Source organism: Canis lupus, chromosome 12 (genome assembly GCF_048164855.1).
Source record: "Canis lupus baileyi chromosome 12, mCanLup2.hap1, whole genome shotgun sequence".
Classification (NCBI taxonomy): domain Eukaryota; kingdom Metazoa; phylum Chordata; class Mammalia; order Carnivora; family Canidae; genus Canis; species Canis lupus.
The window spans coordinates 4390121-4409988 of record NC_132849.1 but is presented as its reverse complement, the minus strand read 5'-3'; the positions used below and the strand labels follow the sequence as shown (position 1 = coordinate 4409988).

At 41.7% G+C, this 19868-nt stretch overlaps 1 protein-coding gene across 3 annotated transcripts in view; it reads left to right on the top strand.

Annotated features, from left to right (window-relative positions):
- The window catches only part of TUFT1 (tuftelin 1), a 48446-nt gene that overhangs the window by 15134 nt on the left and 13444 nt on the right, over positions 1–19868 (top strand). For 2 of the 3 annotated variants that reach the window (XM_072769148.1, XM_072769150.1), the window contains exons 2-5: positions 11761–11862; positions 16948–17016; positions 17798–17887; positions 19696–19761. In XM_072769148.1, coding sequence (XP_072625249.1) covers positions 11761–11862; positions 16948–17016; positions 17798–17887; positions 19696–19761 — 327 coding nt within the window. Of the gene's footprint in view, positions 1–11283; positions 11359–11760; positions 11863–16947; positions 17017–17797; positions 17888–19695; positions 19762–19868 lie in introns of all 3 variants that reach the window. The other variant, XM_072769149.1, reaches the window with a different exon arrangement.

Genomic DNA, 19868 nt, shown 5'->3' with positions numbered 1-19868 from the left:
ATATCCTCTTATGTGATGTGTCTATTGAAGTCTTTTGTCCATTTTTCTGTTGGGCAGCTCCTTTCTCTCCCTTTCTTTTCCTCCTTGCCCTTTCTCTCTTTCTTCAAATATGCTTTTTATTTTGGAATAATCTTAGGTTTACAGGAAGGTTGTAAAAATATTACAGAGAAGTCTTACACGCTCTTCGCTCAGTTTCCCCCAATGTTAACATCTTACATTAACCATAGTACATTTGTCATAACTAAGAAAACTAATGTTTTAGTTTTCTATAGTAAAGCCTTAAACTATAGGCTTTACTTGGATTTCACTGGTTTTTCCACTAATGTACTTTTTCTGATCCAGGATCCAGTCCTGTATATCATGTTGTAGTCTTTTTGTTTCGTAGGAATTCTTTTTTTTTTTTTTTAAAGATTTTGTTTATTCATGAGAGACACACACAGAGAGAGAGGCAGAGACACAGGCAGAGGGAGAAGCAGGCTCCAAGCAGGGAGCCCAATGCAGGACTCGATCCTGGGACTCCAGGACCACACCCCGGGCCGAAGGCAGGCGCTAAACCGTTGAGCCACCCAGTGGTTTCGTAGGAATTCTTAATGTATTCTGAATATTCTTTGCCAGATATATATGGAATAAATACCTTCCACTCTGTGGATTTCCGTGCACTATCTTTTGATGAATGAAAGTTCAAAATTTTAATATAGTCTAATTTATCAAATATTTTTTATGGGGAGGATATTTTTATGCTGAGTTTAAGGAAAGTTTTGCCTTTTACATTGAAATCTGCAATCATTTGAAATTGATATTTGTATATAGTGTGAGGTAGAAGATAATATACATCTTTTTTTTTTTTAAGATTTTATTTATTTATTCATGAGAGACACACAGAGAGAGGCAGAGACATAGGCAGAGGGAGAAGCAGGCTCCTTGCAGGAAGCCCGATGTGGGACTTGATCTTGAATCCTGGGATCACGCCCTGAGCTGAAGGCAGACGCTCAACTGCTGAGCCACCCAGGCGTCCCATATGACAGATATTTTGAAGAGGAGCTTTACATCGAAATTTGAGGAACTGGAACTTTTGTATATCTATGTGTTTTAGTCACTGTGTTTTCACTTAAGCATCTTACCAACTAATACACTAAAGCTGAGGGAGAATAAATCAATACACACAACAAATGAAAGCCAGGGTCAGTGTCTGAGGCCAGGTCTAACTGCTCCAAATGTGATTCTTTTTCTGCAAAGAAGAGAGAATGTCAGTTGGGCTTGAGGGGTAATGGACCAAGCAATAACTTTGGTGGTGATCTTGGTACTATTGTGTATCATCTCATTAGAAACTGTCAAAAGAAAAGTTGTTTTCTGAAATTAAAAAAATGAATATATAAGAAATAAAAAGAATTTGATAATAATCTACAGAAGTGGGAGCAGAGGAGAGGGGGCTTAGGTTGAATACCTAAGTTTAATTAGTTTATTCAGTGGCATACTAGTGGCCTTTAAAAGCCAATTAAAAAAGAAAGGATTTTATTTTATTTATTTATGAGATATACAGAGAGGCAGAGAAAGGGGCAGAGGGAAAAGCCGGCTCCTCATGGGGAGCCTGATGCAGGACTCAATCCCAGGACCCCAGGACCACGACATGAGCCAAAGGCAGATGCTCAACCACTGAGCCACCTAGGCGCTCCTAAAAGCCAATTAAAAAAAAAAAAAAAAGTGTTTATTCATGAGAGACACAGAGAGAGAGAGAGAGAGAGAGAGAGAGAGGCAGAAAGATAGGCAGAAAGATAGGCAGAAGGAGAAGCAGACTCCATGCAGGGAGCCCGATGTAGGACTTGATCCCAGGACTCCAGGATCATACCCTAGTCTGAAACCAGGCACTCAACCACTGAGCCACCCAGGTGTCCCTTCTAAAAGCCAGTTTTGAAGAAAGTTTAGTGTGATGGAAATTAATGATGAAATATTAAAGGGAAAAAAGCAAGTACATAACTTTGTATGGTAGTATATTAAAAAAAATAAGTGTAGAAAAATTATGAGGAATACACTAACATTTTAATAGTGGCCATTTTGAGGTAGTAGGATTACAGATACTTATTTCCTTCATTATATTCTTTAATTTTTGTCCCTGAAAGTATTAATTTTTTGTTATCTAATTGTAGATTCATATGCAGTTATAAGAAATAATAGAGGGCACCGTGGGTGGCTTAGCGGTTTGGCGCCTGCCTTCTGCCCAGGGCCTGATCCTGGAGACCCAGGATTGAGTCCCACATCGGGCTCCCTGCATGGAGCCTGCTTCTCCCTCTGCCTGTGTCTCTGCCTCTCTCTCTCTCTCTCTGTCTCTCTCTCTGTCTCTCATGAATAAATAAAATCTTAAGAAAAAAAAAAGGAGGGATCCCTGGGTGGCGCAGCAGTTTGGCGCCTGCCTTTGGCCCAGGGCGCGATCCTGGAGATCCGGGATCGAATCCCACGTCGGGCTCCTGGTGCATGGAGCCTGCTTCTCCCTCTGCCTGTGTCTCTGCCTCTCTCTCTCTCACTGTGTGCCTATCATAAATAAATAAAAATTAAAAAAAAAAAAAAGGAATAATAGAGATCCCCTATACCCTTTATTTCATTTTCCTAAGTGGTAACATCTTGTAAGACTATACCATACTATCACAACCAGGATAGTGACTTCATACGGTCAAGGTAGAGCACATGTCCATCACCACAAAGATGCTTCATGTTGGAGCCTACATGCACTTGCTTTTCACTCCCATCTTCTCTTTACCTCCTGGCAACCGCTAATTTGTTCTTCATAATTTTTTCGTTTCAATAACGTTAAATAAATGGAATCATACAATATGTAACCTTTTGTGATTGGCTTCTTTCCCTTACCATAACTCTCTGGGAATTGTTGCACGCATCAATAATTTGTTCCCTTTTATTGCTGAGTAGTAATTAGTCCATGATATAAATACAACACAGTTTGTTGTCTATATAGAAGGGTATCTGGGTTGTTTCTAGTTTTGTAGTATTACAAATAAAGCTGTTGTAAACATTAGTGTACAAATTTTTGCGTTAACCTAAGTCTTCATTTCTCTTGGATAAATGTCCGGGAGTACAATTGCTAGGTTATATGGTATTTGTATGATTAGTTTTTTTAAAAGACTTTATTTATGGGGATCCCTGGGTGGCTCAGCGATTTGGCGCCTGCCTTTGGCCCAGGGCATGATCCTGGAGCCCCGGGATCGAGTCCCACATCAGGCTTCCTGCATGGAGCCTGCTTCTCCTCTGTCTGTGTCTCTGCCTCTCTCTCTATCTGTGTCTCTCATGAATAAATAAAATCTTAAAAAAAAAAAAAGACTTGATTTATTTATTCATGAGAGACACACACAGAGAGAGAGAGACAGACAGACAGACAGACTTAAGGCAGAGGGAGAAGCAGACTCCATGCAGGGAACCCAGTGTGGGACTCGATCCTGGAATTCTGAGATCACGCCTTGAGCCAAAGGCAGACATTCAACTGCTGAGCCACCCAGGCTTCCCTGTATGATTAGTTTTTAAAAAAACTGCCAACCTTTTCTTTTTTGGCTATGTCACTTTACCTTCCCACCAGCAGTGTGTGAGCGATCCAGTTTCTCCACACTCTTGCCAGTATTTGGTGGGTGTCACTGTTTTTTGTTTTGGCCATTTTGATAGGTGTATAATGGTATCTCACTGTGTTTTGTTTTGTTTTGTTTTGTTTTGTTTTGTTTTAAGATTTTATTTATTTATTCATGACAGACACAGAGTGAGTGAAAGGCAGAGACACAGGCAGAGGGAGAAGCAGGCTCCATGCAGGGAGCCTGACGTGGGACTCGATCCCGGATCTCCAGGATCACACCCTGGGCTGCAGGCGTCACTAAACCGCTGGGCCACCGGGGCTACCCTCAATGTGGTTTTGATTTGTATCTCCTTGATGACATTGAACATCTTTGTATGTGCTTATTGACCATCTATATATCTTGTTCAGTGAAATGTCTTATGTCTTTTAGCCATATTCTAACAAAATGTTAAGAAATAGAACCTTTATGTTCATGAGAGATACTGGTCTGTAGTGTTTTCTTTCTTTAAAAAAAAATGTCCATCTGATTTTGGTACCAGAGTAAGACTAGCTTCATGAAATGAATTGCAACGTGTTTCCTCCTCTTTTGTTTTCTGATTGAGATTATGTAGAAATGGTGCTAATTTTTTAAACATTTGGTAGAATTTTCTAGTGGAACCACCTGGGCCTGGATATTTCTGTTTTAGAGAGATTTAAAATGATGAATTTAATTTCTTTAAAAGGCTATTCATAGTACCTATTTCATATTAGGTAATTTGTGGTGGTTTGTGTTTTTTATTTTTTTATTTTTATTTTATTTATTTTTTTTTTTTAATTTTTTTCTTTTTAAATTTATTTATTCATGATAGTCACACGGAGAGAGAGAGAGAGGCAGAGACACAGGCAGAGGGAGAAGCAGGCTCCAAGCACTGGGAGCCTGATGTGGGATTCGATCCCGGGTCTCCAGGATCGCGCCCTGGGCCAAAGGCAGGCGCCAAACCGCTGCGCCACCCAGGGATCCCTGGTTTGTGTTTTTTAATGAATTGGTCCATTTTGTCTAAATTGTCAATTTTTTAAAAAGATTTTATTTATTTATTCATGAGAGACACATACACACACAGAGGCAGAGACACAAGGAGAGGGAGAAGCAGGCTTCCTGCAGGGAGCCTAATGTGGGACTCAATCCTGAGACTCCAGGATCACACCCTGGGCCAAAAGCTGCCCAACTGCTGAGCCACCGGGCGTCCCTAAATTGTCAAATTTATGTTCATAGTGTTCATGCTTTTGCATCTGCATGGTCAATAGAAATAGTCTGTTTCATTCCCGATGTTAGTAATATGTGTCTCTTTTATTCTCTGCCAATCATGCTAGAGGTTTATCAATATCAGTGATCTTTTCTGAGAACCAGCTCTTCGTTTCATTGACTTTTCTTTATTTTTCTGTTAAATTTTATTCATTTCTTGTCTTTTTTAGTTCCTTCCTCCTGCCCACTTGGGGTTTAATTTGTTCTTCTTGATCTGAAAGTGAGAAACCTAAATTGTCGATTTGAGACTTTTTTCTTTTCTGATGTATATGCATTTATTTATTTTTAAAAGTAATTTATATGTCCAATGTGGAGTTTGAACTTATGACCTTGAGTTCAAGAATTACATGCTCAGGGCACCTGGTTGGCTCAGTTGGTTGAACATCTGGCTCTTGATTTTAGCTCAGGTCATGATCTCATGGTAGTGGGATTGAGTCCCACATTGGGCACCTGCCCAGCAGGGTGAGATTCTTTCCCTCTGTCCCTTCCCCTACTTGTGCATGCTCTCTCTCTCTCTCTCTCTCAAATAAATAAATTTTAAAGAAAAAGAGTTGCATGCTCTACTGACCAAGCTAGCCAGGTACCTCTCTAATGTATGCTTTTAGTGTTATGGCTTTCCCTCAGAACTGCTTTATTTATTTTTAAGATTATTTATTTATTTGAGAGAGAGAGAGCAGACCAAGCAAGAGGGAACATGAATGGGGGGCATAGGGGCAGGCTTCAATGTAGGGCTCAATCCCAGGCCCCTTGGATCATGATCTTAGCCACAGACAGACACTTAACTGACTGAGCCACCCAGGTGACCCAGAACTGCCTCAGATATGTCTCACAGAGTTTGACATTTTGTGTTTTCATTTTTATTTAGTTGAATGATTTTTAAAATTTTTCTCAAGACTTCCTTTTTTTTTTTATGTTACTAAATATCTAATGTGTGCGTGTTTTTTTTTAAGATTTTATTTATTCATGAGAGACAGAGAGAGGGGTGGGGGGAGGCAGAGACACAGGCAGAGGGAGAAGCAGGCTTCATGCAGGGAGCCTGATGTGGGACTTGATCCCCAGTCTCCAGGATCATGCCCTGGGCTGAAGGCGGCGCCAAACCGCTGAGCTACACGGGCTGCCTTGTTTTATTTTTTTTAATTTAATTTTATTTATTTGAGAGAGAGAGAAGAGAATGGTGGGAGGGGGAGAGGGAGAGGGAGAAGAAGCAGACTCCCTGTTCATTGATTGTGGATCTGGACACAGGGTTCAATCCCAGGACCTGGAGATCATGACCTGACCTGAAGTTAAATACTCAGCTGAGCCACCCAGGTGCCCTTGAGACTTCCTTTTTGACCCAAGAATTATTTAGAAGTATTGTTTAGTTTCCTTGTGTTTAAAATTTTTCCTTTTATCTTTCTGTTATTTCTAGTTTGATTCCACTGTGGTCAGAAAACATACTCTGTATGGTATCAATTCTTTCAAGTTTGTTTGTTTTATAGCCCAAATTACTGTCTCTCTTAATGTATGCTTTATAGGTACATGCCAGCAGTGTGTACTCTGCTGGTGAGGGGAGCATCCCATAACTGTTGATTAGATCCCTCTTGGTTGGTGATGTTGAATTCTTAGGTATCTGTGCTGATTTTAGTCTACATTCTATTAATTGCTCAGAGATGCATGTTGAAGTCTCCAAGTATAATTGTGGATTGGTGTATTTCTCCTTTCAGTTCTTTAGTTTTTTCTTTTTTTTTTTTTTTTAATTTATTTATGATAGTCACAGAGAGAGAGAGAGAGAGAGAGAGGCAGAGACACAGGCAGAGGGAGAAGCAGGCTCCATGCACCGAGAGCCCGATGTGGGATTCGATCCCGGGTCTCCAGGATTGCGCCCTGGGCCAAAGGCAGGCGCTAACCCGCTGCGCCACCCAGGGATCCCTAGTTTTTTCTTCACATATTTTGCAGCTTTGTTGTTTGGCACCTATCTATTTGGGATTGCTATATCTTCTTTGTGGATTGATTCTTTTACATTATATAATGTCCCTCTCTGTCTCTGGCAATTCTCTTTGCTCTGAAGTTTACTCTATCTGATATTAATATAACCACTCTTGCTTTCCTTTAATAATGTTTGTATGATATATCTATTCCCATCCTTACTTTTAACTTGTCTATATGTTTAAGTATGTTTCTTTTAGACAGCATGGATTGATTCATATTTTTAATCCCCTCTGCCAATCTTTGTTTTTTAATTGGTGTATTTAGACCACTTGATATTTAATGTAATTATTGGAATTGTAAGTCTGCCATTTTATTTATTATTTTTTCTTTATTTTTCATATATCTGTTTTATTTTCCTTACCTTATTGTGGGCTACTTGAAAGCTTTTTAGGATTCTTTTTTTTTTTTTTTTAATTTTTATTTATTTATGATAGTCACAGAGAGAGAAAGAGAGAGAGGCAGAGACATAGGCAGAGGGAGAAGCAGGCTCCATGCACCGGGAGCCCAACGTGGGATTCGATCCCGGGTCTCCAGGATCGCGCCCTGGGCCAAAGGCAGGCGCCAAACCGCTGGGCCACCCAGGGATCCCCAGGATTCTATTTTTAAAAAAAATTTTTTAGGGCAGCCCCGTTGGCGCAGCAGTTTGGCGCCGCCTGCAGCCTGGGGTGTGATCCTGGGGACCCGGGATTGAGTCCCACATCAGGCTCCCTGCAAGGAGCCTGCTTCTCCCTCTGCCTGTGTCTCTGCCTCTCTCTCTCTCTCTCTGTGTCTATGAATAAATAAATAAAAATAAAACCTTTAAAAAAGTTTTTTAATGATTTCTCTAGGTATTACACTTTTATAAATATAACTTACCACAGTCTACCGGTGTTGCCATTTTACCAGTTTGAGTGCAGTATAGAAACTTTACCTTCCTTTACCCTCTCTCATTTGTAATAAAATTAAATATTGCCTTTGTATATGTTTATTTTTGTATCTTTTATTTATTTATTTTAAAGATTTTCTTTATTTAGAGAGTGAGAGAGAGTGTGGGGGGACGGGACAGAGGGAGAAGGAGACAGAGAATCTCAAGTAGATTCCCCACTGAGCATGGAGCCTGAGTGGGGCTCGATCTCATGACCCTGAAATCATGACTTGAGCTGAGATCAAGAGTTAGAAGCTCAGGGCAGCCCCAGTGTCCCAGTGGTTTAGCCCCTCCATTGGCCCGGGGTGTGATCTTGGGGACCCCGGATCGATCCCACGTCAGGCTCCCTGCATGGAGCCTGCTTCTCCCTCTGCCTGTGTCTCCACCTCTCTCTCTCTCTCTCTGTGTCTCTCATGAATAAATAAATAAAATCTTAAAAAAAAAAAAGAAGCTCAGCCTGCTGAGTCGCCCAGGCACCCCTCTTCTGCCCTCTTCTGTGTACATTTAGAACTGAATCAGTGTTATATTTTTTTAAAAAGATATTTTATTTATTCATTCATGAGAGACAGAGAGAGAGAGAGAGGCAGAGACATAGACAGAGGGAGAAGCAGGCTCCCTGCAGGGAGTCCAATGTGGGGCTCGATCCCCAGACCCAAGATCATGCCCTTAGCTGAAGGCAGACACTCAACTGCTGAACCACCCAGGCATCCTGACAGTGTTTTAATTTTATCTTCAACCATCAAACATGTTAGAAAACCTGAGAGAAAAAGGAAAGCCTGTTGTATTTAATGATGTTTTTGCTATCCATGTTGTTTCTTTCTAAGATTCCAAAGTTCCTTTTGTATTGTTTTCTTTCTGTTTGAAGACCTTTTTTTTTTTTTTAAGATTTATTTATTTACTTATGAGAGAGAGAGAGAGAGAAAGAGAGAGAGAGAGAGGCAGAGACACAGGCAGAGGGAGAAGCAGGCTCCATGCTGGAGCCCAATGCGGGACTTGATCCCGGGACTCCAGGACCGCGCCCTGGGCCAAAGGCAGGCGCCAAACTGCTGAGCCACCCAGAGATCCCCCTGTTTGAAGACCTTTTATAGCTGTTGTTCTATTTTATTTTATTTTATTTTATTGATTGAGTGAGTGAGAGAGAGAGAGGGAGAGGGCTCTAGGGGTGGGGGTGGGGGCAGAGGGAGAAGGAGTGAATCCCAAGCAGACTCTGCTAAGTGCAGAGTGGCCTGTGTGGGCTGGATCCCAGGACTTGAGCCAAAGTTAAGAGCTGGCTGCTTAACTGACTGAGCCACCCAGATGCCCCATTTTTTTTTTCTTAAAGATTTTATTTATTTATTTATTCCAGAGAGAGGGAGTACAAGAGTCAGGGGAGGAGCAGATACTGAGGCAGACTCTGCTGAGTGCAGAGCCCAACATGGGGCTTGATCTCACAACCTGGAGATCATGACCTGAGTCCAAATCAAGAGTCAGACACTTAACTAAGCCATACAGGTTCCCCTACAGCCATTCTTTTAGTGTACTCTATTGATAAGAAATTCTCTTAGTTTTCCTTTACCTGGGAACATCTTTTTTTTTTTTTTTTTTTTAATTTTTATTTATTTATGATAGTCACACAGAGAGAGAGAGAGGAGAGAGGCAGAGACACAGGCAGAGGGAGAAGCAGGCTCCATGCACCGGGAGCCCGACGTGAGATTCGATCCCGGGTCTCCAGGATCGTGCCCTGGGCCAAAGGCAGGCGCTAAACCGCTGCGCCACCCAGGGATCCCTACCTGGGAACATCTTTGTTGTGCCCAAGATTGCGAATCCAAGAAACCACCGAGGAGCTGACACCGATGCAAGCGCATGAGGGTTTATTAGCGAGCTCGAGCTTGGGTCCAAGTATACCCGACACAGCGGAGCAGGGACTTGGGGCCCGAAGTGGGTTACAGCTGGGTTTTTTATAGGCTGGTCTAGGGGATTTTCAGAAGGGATGGAGGAATTTCTCAAGTTCTGTTTACATTCTGATATGGGGCTTAGGGCATTGAGCTCTGTTCTCATTCTAATATGGGACTTTCTACCATGGTGTGGGCTCTGTTGTCTTTCTGATATGGGATTCCCTGCCGAGGACATTGAGGACATTCCGCAGTTTTTCCCGTAAAGTTCAGCTCTTATTCACAGGGGCCTAAGATGGCTGTACTTGTGCTAATGCTAAACTTGAGGTGGGATGGCCTTAATTTTTCTCGGCTTCCACATCTTGATTTCTTCCCTCATTCTGGAAAGAGAGTTTTTTGGTCATAGGATTCTTGATTACGAGATTTTTTTCAGTACTGAAAAATACTATGCTATTTTCTCCTGGCGTTGGTTTCTAATAAAAAAATCTGCTGTTTATTCACTGTTTTCCTCTTATAAGTAAAGTGTCTATTTTTTCTCTGACTTGAGAAGAGTTTTTCCTTGTCTTTAGTTATCAGAAGTTTAATTATGACGTATCTTGGCATGATTTGGGGGTTCATCCCATTTGAGATTTGCCCAGAAACTTGAATTTGTGGGTTTATGTCTTTTGTAAAATTTGGGAAGTTTTCAGCCATTATTTCTTTGAGTATATTTTGCGAGTTCCCCCACTTTCTCCTGTCCCTTGGGGATTCTGACAACAGGTGTGGGTGAGATGACCCCTCGGAGGCCCCCGTCTGGCCTATTGTCTGTGCTCTTTCAATTAGAGTGCCTGGCTTTATACAATAAGCCAGACTTGATCTTCATTAGCTGATAACGCCTTTATTTTGCCTGAGGGATGTCCCAGCTTTCTTTCCCCAGCTGTCTCCAGGTAGAGAGAGGTGTTTTAACAAAAAAGCATATTCTGTGTCCTGGGGGAAAAGAGCAGCTACTCTGGCTATTTTGAAATCATTTCCTCTTCTTTCTTGTGTAATGTTCTCTAGACCTAGATGTCCTGGAACATCATATGCATTCAGAAAATACCTGTGTGAGGACTATGGCAGATAGCAGCCCACGAGGAGTTAACAGAGGGAGCAGTTCCTCATGGAACATTGAAGAACTAAGAGGCAGGTGCCACGAGAGGCCCCATGATACTGAGGGAGCTCAGGGAGAGGACAGGTTGTTTCCCACTGGATGTATGGAAGTGTCACGGAAGATGTGGCTACTGTCATATAGTTTGGCGGGAAGGATATCATAGTTTAACTCTTGTGAAGTGCATCAGTAGCTTCCTGACTGTCAGGTGCAGGAATCCTGGATTGGGAGTGCCTTCTTCAGGGCTGGGGAAACAGGAATCCACACACTGTGCTTCTTGGACTCTGAGGGCCAGGGGAGCTAGCCCCTCTGGAGGTATGTGGAGCAGCATCCTGTGTAGGCTCTGCTGTGGTATAGAGAGCACTGTCAGAGGCCCCAGGGACATCCTACCACCCAGGAGTGACTGATGTTAGGCAAGCTAATGTCACCTCTCCAGACTTCAGCTTTTCTTGTCTGTTAAGTGGTGATAACAAGACCCATTCCGCAGGGCTGGCAGAGGTATACCTGTACCAGGAGTGGACTGTGAAGGTAAGGGGTGATTGTTGCTGTCCTTGTCATTATTAGGGCAGCGTGGACATTCTCAGGCTGACTCTACAGAGTGAACTGACAGGAGATGAACTTGAACACTTAGCCCAGAAGGTATCAAGGTTTCTGGTGGGGTGAGGCCTCTCCCTCAGCCAGTTCTCCTTCGCTGCTGACCTCTCATGCCAGTGCTGCCAAGAGCCATCTTTGCTGCTGTGCAGGATCACCTCCTTTCAGACATACCACCTGACCTCAGCATTGTGCACTGCTTTGGGGGATGCGGAGACCCCACTAAAAGTAAAACTAACCTGCAATTTCTGCTAATTTTCCCCATCCAGTGTTGCTGTTGTGTAGCTTCTGGTAGAGGTTCTGGAAATGAATTTTTGGAGGGGAAAATCAGACTAACCCGTTAAATCTTTTGAGGAGCAGGTATTCTGCATTGGTCAAGGGGCAGAAGTTCTGGGCTTGTCATGATTTCTGAGCCATTTCTCTCTCTTTCTCCTTCTCTCTCTCTGGCAGGTGGGCAGGAAGACCTATGCCATGGTGTCTGGCCATTCAACCAGTCATTCCCTGGCCTCAGAACTGGTGGAGTCCAATGATGGACATGAGGAAATCATTAAGGTAAGCTTAGTTTACCTCCACTCTTCCCTCTCTCCTCTTTCCCCTTGCAGGCATGTGAGAGGGAGCAGTTGGCTTTGCCACAGGGTTTGACTAGGAGGAACCAGACCTGTAACACTAGTTCCTGGGAATTTCCTGGAAAGATCTTAATTAACACCAGGAGACCACAGTCAGTGTATAGTGACTTTGGTGCAACCCAGCCCTTGGTGTGAGGATGGATGGGATGACCTTTTTAGGTGCCTATCCCACTATCCATATTTAGCTGCTGGAAATTGTCAAGACAGGTGGGAAGTGTGTTTGTGGAACTTACTTTTTTTTTTAATAAAGATTTTATTTATTCATGAGAGAGACACACAGAGAGAGGTAGAAACACAGGCAGAGGGAGAAGCAAGCTTCATGCAGGGAGCCTGATGTGGAACTTGATCCCCGGACCCTGGGATCACACCCTGAGCCAAAGGCAGATGCCTAAACCACTGAGCCACACAAGCGTCCCACTATTTTTTTTTTAATAAAACAATTTTTGTTATTTCTTTTTTAAAAGCAGCTCTTTGAGATATAATTCACATACCATACAATCGATTCAGTGAAAGTGTACAATTCAGTGGTTTTTAGTATGTTCACAGACTTGTGCAATTATTACCACTGTTAATTCCAGAACATTTCAGTCACTCCTTCCTTTTCCTGGCAATCACCAAGCTATTATCTATCTATGGATTTGCCTCTTCTAGACATCTCACATAAATGGAATCATATAACATGTGGCCTTTGTGTCTGGCTTCTTTCACTTAGCATAATAATTTCAGGATCCAGCCATGTTATAGCATATGTACTTAATCCTTTCAATGTTTAAATAACATTCCCTTTAATGGATCTATCACGTGTTTTTACCCACTCGTCAATTGATGAACATTTAAATTGTTTCCACTGTCTAGCTATTATTATTATTATTTTTTTAAATTTTTATTTATTTATGATAGTGACAGAGAGAGAGAGAGAGAGAGGCAGAGACACAGGCAGAGGGAGAAGCAGGTTCCATGCACCGGGAGCCCGACGTGGGACTCGATCCCGGGTCTCCAGGATCGTGCCCTGGGCCAAAGGCAGGCGCCAAACCGCTGCGCCACCCAGGGATCCCTGTCTAGCTATTATGAATATTGCTGCTATGAATATTCAAGTGCCAGTTTTTGCGTGAACATATGTTTTCAGTTTTCTTGGTATATGCCTAGGAGTGGAATTGATAGGTCATTTGGTAACTCTATATTTAAGGCTTTGAGGAACTACCAGACTTTTTCTCAAAACATTTGTTCCATTTTATACTCCCACCAGCAACATAGGAGGGTTCCAATTTCTTTGTAGCCTTACCAACACTTGTTATCATCTGTCTTTGATTATAGCCATCCTATTGCATGTGAAGCCATATCTTGTAGTTTTCATTTGCATTTCCCTGATTACATGCTTTCATATGGATATTGTCTATTTGCATATCTTCTTTGGAGAAATATTTATCCAAATCCTTTGCCCATTTAAAAATTCAGTTGTGGAAAAAAAAAAAAATTCAGTTGTGGAGACACCTGGGTGGCTTAGCAGTTGAGCGTCTGCCTTCAGTTCAGGGCATGATCCCAGAATCCTGGATGGAGTCCCACATCAGGCTCCCTGCAGGGAGCCTGTTTCTCCCTCTGCGTATGTCTCTGCCTCTCTTTCTGTATCTCCCATGGATAAAGAAATAAAATCTTTAAATAAAAAAGTTAAAAAAAAAAAAGTTTAGTTGTGTTTAGGGGCACTGGGTGGCTCAGTTGCTTGGGAGTCTGTTTTTGGCTCAGGTTATGATCCTAGGGATTGAGTTCTGCATCATTCTGCATTGGGCTCCCTGCTCAATGGGGAGTCTGCTTCTCCGTCTGCTCCTCCCCCTGCTTGTGCTCTGTCTCTCTCTGATAGATAAATAAAATCTTTAAAAATAAATAAAAATAAATAAAAATTCAATTGTGTTTAAAGTGTTTATATGTTAGGTACAAGTGATAACTGTGACTACACTTTCTTCATGGTGTTACCTTTGCTATATTTGAATTTTAAAATAGCAACGAATAGTCCAAAAGGATTACTCTTGGTGATTAATTGAATTTAGCAAAAAGTTTGGACGTATGAATATTATAAATAAAACATTGTCATCTTTGTTAAAAGAAGTTATTTGTGTTTTAATTTTCAAGATATGAGAGTTCCTTATATATTCTGGATACTAACTAGACCCTTACCAGATATATGACTTGGAAATATTTTTTAAAAATTTTCCCACTCTGTGTTTTGTTTTCTTTACTTTCTTAATGATATCCTTTGAAACAAAAGTTTTTAATTTGATTAAATCCAATTTATATATTTTTTTCTTTCATTGTGCTTTCGGTGTGATGTCTGAGAAGGTTTTGCCTAACCAAGGTCACAACGATTTATTCCTATACTCAAAGAATTATAGTTTTAACTCTTACAAATAGGTCTGTGATCCATTTTAGGTTGATTTTTGTATATGGTATAAGGAAGAGCTCCAGTTTCATTCTTTTCCATGTAGATATCCATTTATGCCAGCATCATTTGTTGAAAAGACTGTTCTTACCCCATTGAATTGTCTTGGCATCCTGTCAAAAATCAGTTTAGTGTATTATTATTGTATTATTATTGTTCTGGACTCTCAATTGTATTCCATTGATTTATGTGTCTCTCCTTATGTCAGTTCCACACTGTCTTGATCACTGTAATTGTTATTTTTGTTAACATTTTCTTAATATTTATAATATTGTTATTTTTCAGGATCCTTTTACCTATTCAGAGTCCTTTGTATTTCCATATGCATTTTAGGATCAGTTTGTCAGTTTCTGCAAGGAAGCCAGCTTGGATTGTGATAGGAATTACGTTGAAACTGTAGATCAGTTTGGGGGTTTGCGGAGTAACACCATTTTAACAATATCAAGTTTTCCAATCCATGAAAATGGGATGTTTGTTCATTTTTTTAGGCCTTCTTTTTTTTTTTTTTTTCAACAGTGTCTATAATTTTCAGAATACAGGTCTTAAACTTTGTTAAATTTATTTCTAAGTATTTTTTTCTTTTTAAATTTTTATTTTAAATTCAATTCAGTTAACATATAGTGTATTATTAGTTCAGGTGTAGAATTTAGTTGCAAAGAACACCCAGTGCTCATTACATTCTGTGCCCTCCGAATGCCCATCACCCTGTTACCCCATCCCCCTACCCACCTCCCCTCCAGCAACCTTCAGTTTGTTTCCTAGAGTCTAGAGTCTCTTATGGTTTGCCTTCCTCTGTTTTTGTTTTTTGTTTTTTTAAAGATTTTATAAAGAGAGCAAGAGAGAGAGAACAAGCAGGGGGAGTGGCAGGCAGAGGAAGAGGGAGAAGCAGGCTCCCTGTGGAGCAGGGAGCCATATGCTGGGGCTTCATCCCAGGACCCCTGGGATCATGACCTGAGCTTAAGGGGGAAGCTTAATTCACTGAGCCACTCAGGCGCTCCTGCTCCTCCCCTCTCTGTTTTTATCTTATTTTTCCTTCTCTATGTTCATCTGTTTTATTTCTTAAATTCCACGTAAGAGTGAAATTATATATTTGTCTTTCTCTGACAAAATCGTTGACTTTTATCTTTTATTTCGCTTAGCATAATACCCTCCAGTTCCATCCATGTAGTATTTTTTTCTTTTTGTTGCTCTCATAAGTAGAATTGTTTTTAAATTTCATTTCAGATTGTTCCTTGCTAGTGTATAGAAATACAATTATTTTTTGTATATTGATCTTATATCCTACAACCTTGCTACAACTTCTGATAGTTTTTTAGTAGATTCCTTACGGTATTCTATATACATGATCATTTCATCTGCAAATGGAGATAGTTTTTCCTCTTTCTTTTCAATCTGGATGCCTTTAATTAATTTCTTTTTCTTATTCAAAGTCATTGCATGGCCCTTAAAGAAAGCAAAACTACCCCATAATTCTACTGATGTAATCATTATTACTACTTTATTGGGTATCCTCTCAGATATTTTTATATTTGTCTGTATTTTTTCAAAAATTAAATTGTTTTATATACTATTATATACACTGTATTCTACAATTTGCTCGCTCCCCCCCCCCACCAAACACTTTAATGATTTAATGTAGGTTTATAACATCTTCTGTGTCTATAAATGTAAGTGTCTGGTATTCTTTTTTTTTTTTTTAAGATTTTATTTATTTATTCATGAGCGACACAGAGAGAGAGAGAGAGAGAGGCAGAGACACAGGCAGAGGGAGAAGCAGGATCCATGCAGGGAGCCCGATGTGGGACTCGATCCCGGGTCTCCAGGATCATACCCTGGGCTGAAGGTGGTGCTAACCCACTGAGCCACCCGGGCTGCCCAGTGTCTGGTATTCTAATGGCTGCATAGTATTCTATTATGATGTACCACAACTTAAATAATCCCCCATTGTGGGCCATTGTGCCTATTTCCATTTCTGCAATCATAAACAGTATTTTGCTGAACATATGTTACTAAATTGCGTATGTGTTTTATAATACAGGTATTAAATATTTTCTTAATTGTAAAAGATTCAAGAATGTATAGAGAAAAATGTGTAAACCTTTTTACAACCTCCTTTGTACAAATTTACGTATATATGTGAGTGTTCGTTTATGCCAGTTTGGCTATGCCAGTTTATCTCATTAGGATAAATTTCCAGAAGTAGGTTTGATAGGTCAAAGAGTAATTACAGCTCTAAGCTTCCTGATTTGAATCATCAAATTGCCACGCAGAAAGGCAGTAACAATTTACCTTCCCACCAGTAGTGTAGGAGCCTGCCCATGAGGAATTAACCTCCCAGGAGGTCCTTTTTTTTTCTTTTTTTAAAGATTTTATTTATTCATAAGAGACTCAGAGAGGGAGGCAGAGACATAGGTAGAGGGAGAGGCAGGCTCCCAGCAGGGAGCCTTATGCGGGACTGATCCCAGGCCTCCCCGCCTCCAGATCATGACCTGAGCCAAATGCAGATGCTCAATCACTGAGCCACCCAGGTGCCCTCCCAAGAGTTTCCTTAACTAAAGAGTCTTGTTTCCCTTATTGCAGGTGTACCTGAAGGGGAGGCCTGGAGATAAGATAGTTCACGAGAAGAATGTCAACCAACTGAAGAGTGAGGTACAGTATATCCAGGAGGTGGGGACCCCTCCCTTGTGGGAACCTCTCAGTTTTTTGGCTCCCATCTTTTTTTTTTTTTTTTGTATTTATTTATTTGAAAGAGAGAGTACCATTGGTGGGGATGGTGAGAGAAGCATATGGGAGAGGGGAGGAAGAAGTAGACTCCCCATTTGAACAGGGAGTGCAATGCAGGACTCTATTCCAGAACCCTGGGATCATGACCTGAGCAGAAGGCAGATACTTAACAGAATGAGCCACCAAGGCACCCTGGCCTTGTGGGATCTGGTTCTCTCCCATCAGCTTCCTTCATACCGAAACCACCACCATGCCGCCCCCTTGAGTCAAGTATCATTTGTGACCCTTCCATTAATCAACAAATATTTAACTACTATGTGCCTAGCACTGTACCCTAGCCATCCTCTCTAAACTGCCAACCTCTTTTCCTGACCCTCACCATGACTCCTATTGGCACCTGGGCACCTGTCATCATGTACCATATTACATGTTTGTTTCACTCATTTGCTTTTTGTGTCTCTGCAACAAGAATGTTGCCTCCAGCAGCACAGGGTTTTGATTTCCTTCGTGTAGGCTTTGTTTCCTGTTTGTGTAGGAGGGACTGTGCTGCAGCCCCATTTGCCTGGGGTCCCTCCTTCCCCCAGCCAGTGCTAAGGCCAGTACCTGGCTCACAGGAGTATGGGTCAGGGACAGGCCATAGTGGGTGAGTTGGTACGTGCTCTCTTTCCTTATCCCAAAGCTAAAGCTTCTTGCCCTCCTCTCCCAGGCCCAGAATTGCCTGCAGAAGCTCCAGGAGGACATAAGTAGCAAGCTTGACAGAGATCTAGGAGCTTCTCTCCATGGACAGGAACTACAGGTAATAGGAAATGGTCAATGGTTGGGTCCACAAGGAAGAGGCTGTGCTGGGCAGTCCCATTTGCTGGTCACACAGCAGATGCCGAATCTCACATCACTGCCAGGAAAGGAGAGAACACAGGCAATGTTGGCTTCTCAGAGCACTCACAACCTTACTAATGCTCTCCAGTTGATGGGCACCTGTGTTTACACGTATCAGCCTCTGTATAAGTATACCTGTTTTGAAAACAGTGTATAAAAATGGAATTTATGTAAATAAAATTCCATTAAGTTATTGGCAAAACCTCTTCTATTTGAGGATTATGGGATCAATGTTTTTGCAATCCAGAGTCTTATAAAGCAAACAATTACCTATAAATGCAAACTTCTCATAAGTCAATCCTGCTTAATTGGGGTGACACCTGTGGTGTGAATTGAAATTTTGTCTGTTTGTGTGCATAGCTGTCTCTATCTGGCACCAGAAGCTCCTCAAGGTAGGGTTCACCTCCACTGCTGTCTCTGTATCCCCACACTTGGCACAGGACATAGGATGCAGAAGGTCATCAGTAAATGTCATATTGAACTTGTTGAAGGGTCTTTTTGAGATGGATGGATGATTCTGGGATACTGTATTTCAGTTTTTCTAAAATTGGAGGCTAGAAGTGCCCTTAGGAGAACAGAACCATCTCTTCTGTTTGACCCTCATCCTTCTTTAGATTCTGAGTTATATCTCCTTCCTCTGCATTTGATTTGGGGAGTTGGGGAGTCTCTCTCCAGTAGCCCCCACCCTCATCCTCCTGAGCGAAACGATGACTGTACAGCTGGTGGCAGCAAGGCTCCTCCTTGGTGTGAGCATGCCTGTGGCTTATGTGGTCATGCCCCCTACTTCATTCTGCTGTGATCCAAGGTAGGGCTTTCATGGCTATGCTCACATCTGGCTGATGGGAAATGCCTTCTCAAGTGACCAGACAACCTGATATGCTCTGAGACTGGCCCAGAAGTCCGGGGCCCTTGTTTGCACAGACCAGCAGTCATTTCATCACATCAAGCTATGGGCTATAAAGGATTGCTGCAAAGGCCACTTCACCTTTTGCTTTTTGCTTCATCAAACCCCAGGATCTCTGAGAGGGAAGGGAGACTCGTTGTTGGTGGCAGGCAGCCTGCATGATCTCCAGTCTGTAGAAAGGTTTTAGGCCGAGGTTCCCTTCATCCTCCCTACAAAGCCGGAGTATTCCCTTTTAAGGCCACACACATGCTTCTCCACTCCCTCCCCTCTCGATTTTCCAGAGCACTCAAAGTCTTTTTTCCCCTTCTGGCCTTTCTTCCTTCCTGCCATCCTTTATTCCTTTTCTTCTTTCTTCTTCTTTCTTCCTTATTCCTTCCCCTTTTCCTCCTTTACTTCCCCTTCCTCTATCTTCTTCTACTTCTTTCTTTCTTTCTCTTCCTTTTTCTTTTTCTTTTTCTCTTTTCTTTTTTCTTTCTTCTTTTCTCTTTTCTTTTCTTTTCTTTTCTTTTCTTTTCTTTTCTTTTCTTTTCTTTTCTTTTCTTTCTTTCTTTTCTTTCCTTATTTATTCATGAGAGACACACAGAGAAAGGCAGAGACACAGGCAGCGGGAAAACCAGGCTCCCTGCGGGGAGCCCAATGCAGGATTCAATACCAGGACCCCTGGATCGTGACCTGAGCCAAAGGCAGACGCTCAACCACTGAACCACCCAGGTGTCCCTCGCCTTTTTCTTTTATTCTATCTAAGATTTGAGACCTTAGGAGATTAACATTTCGAAGTTGGTTGTTTGGGCAGTTTTAACAACATTTTACTTTTCTTTGAACAGATGGTGTTAGAAAAGCCAAATGGATTAAATCCAGGCCCCACGACCCTGTATAGCAGCCCACCTGAGGTAGGTAACAGGGGAAATAGTAGTTGACTACTTCATAACCAGGAAGCAGGATATCCTCCTCTATGATCCCTTTGTTATTCCTCTTTCTTGCTCCGTAAATATAAGAG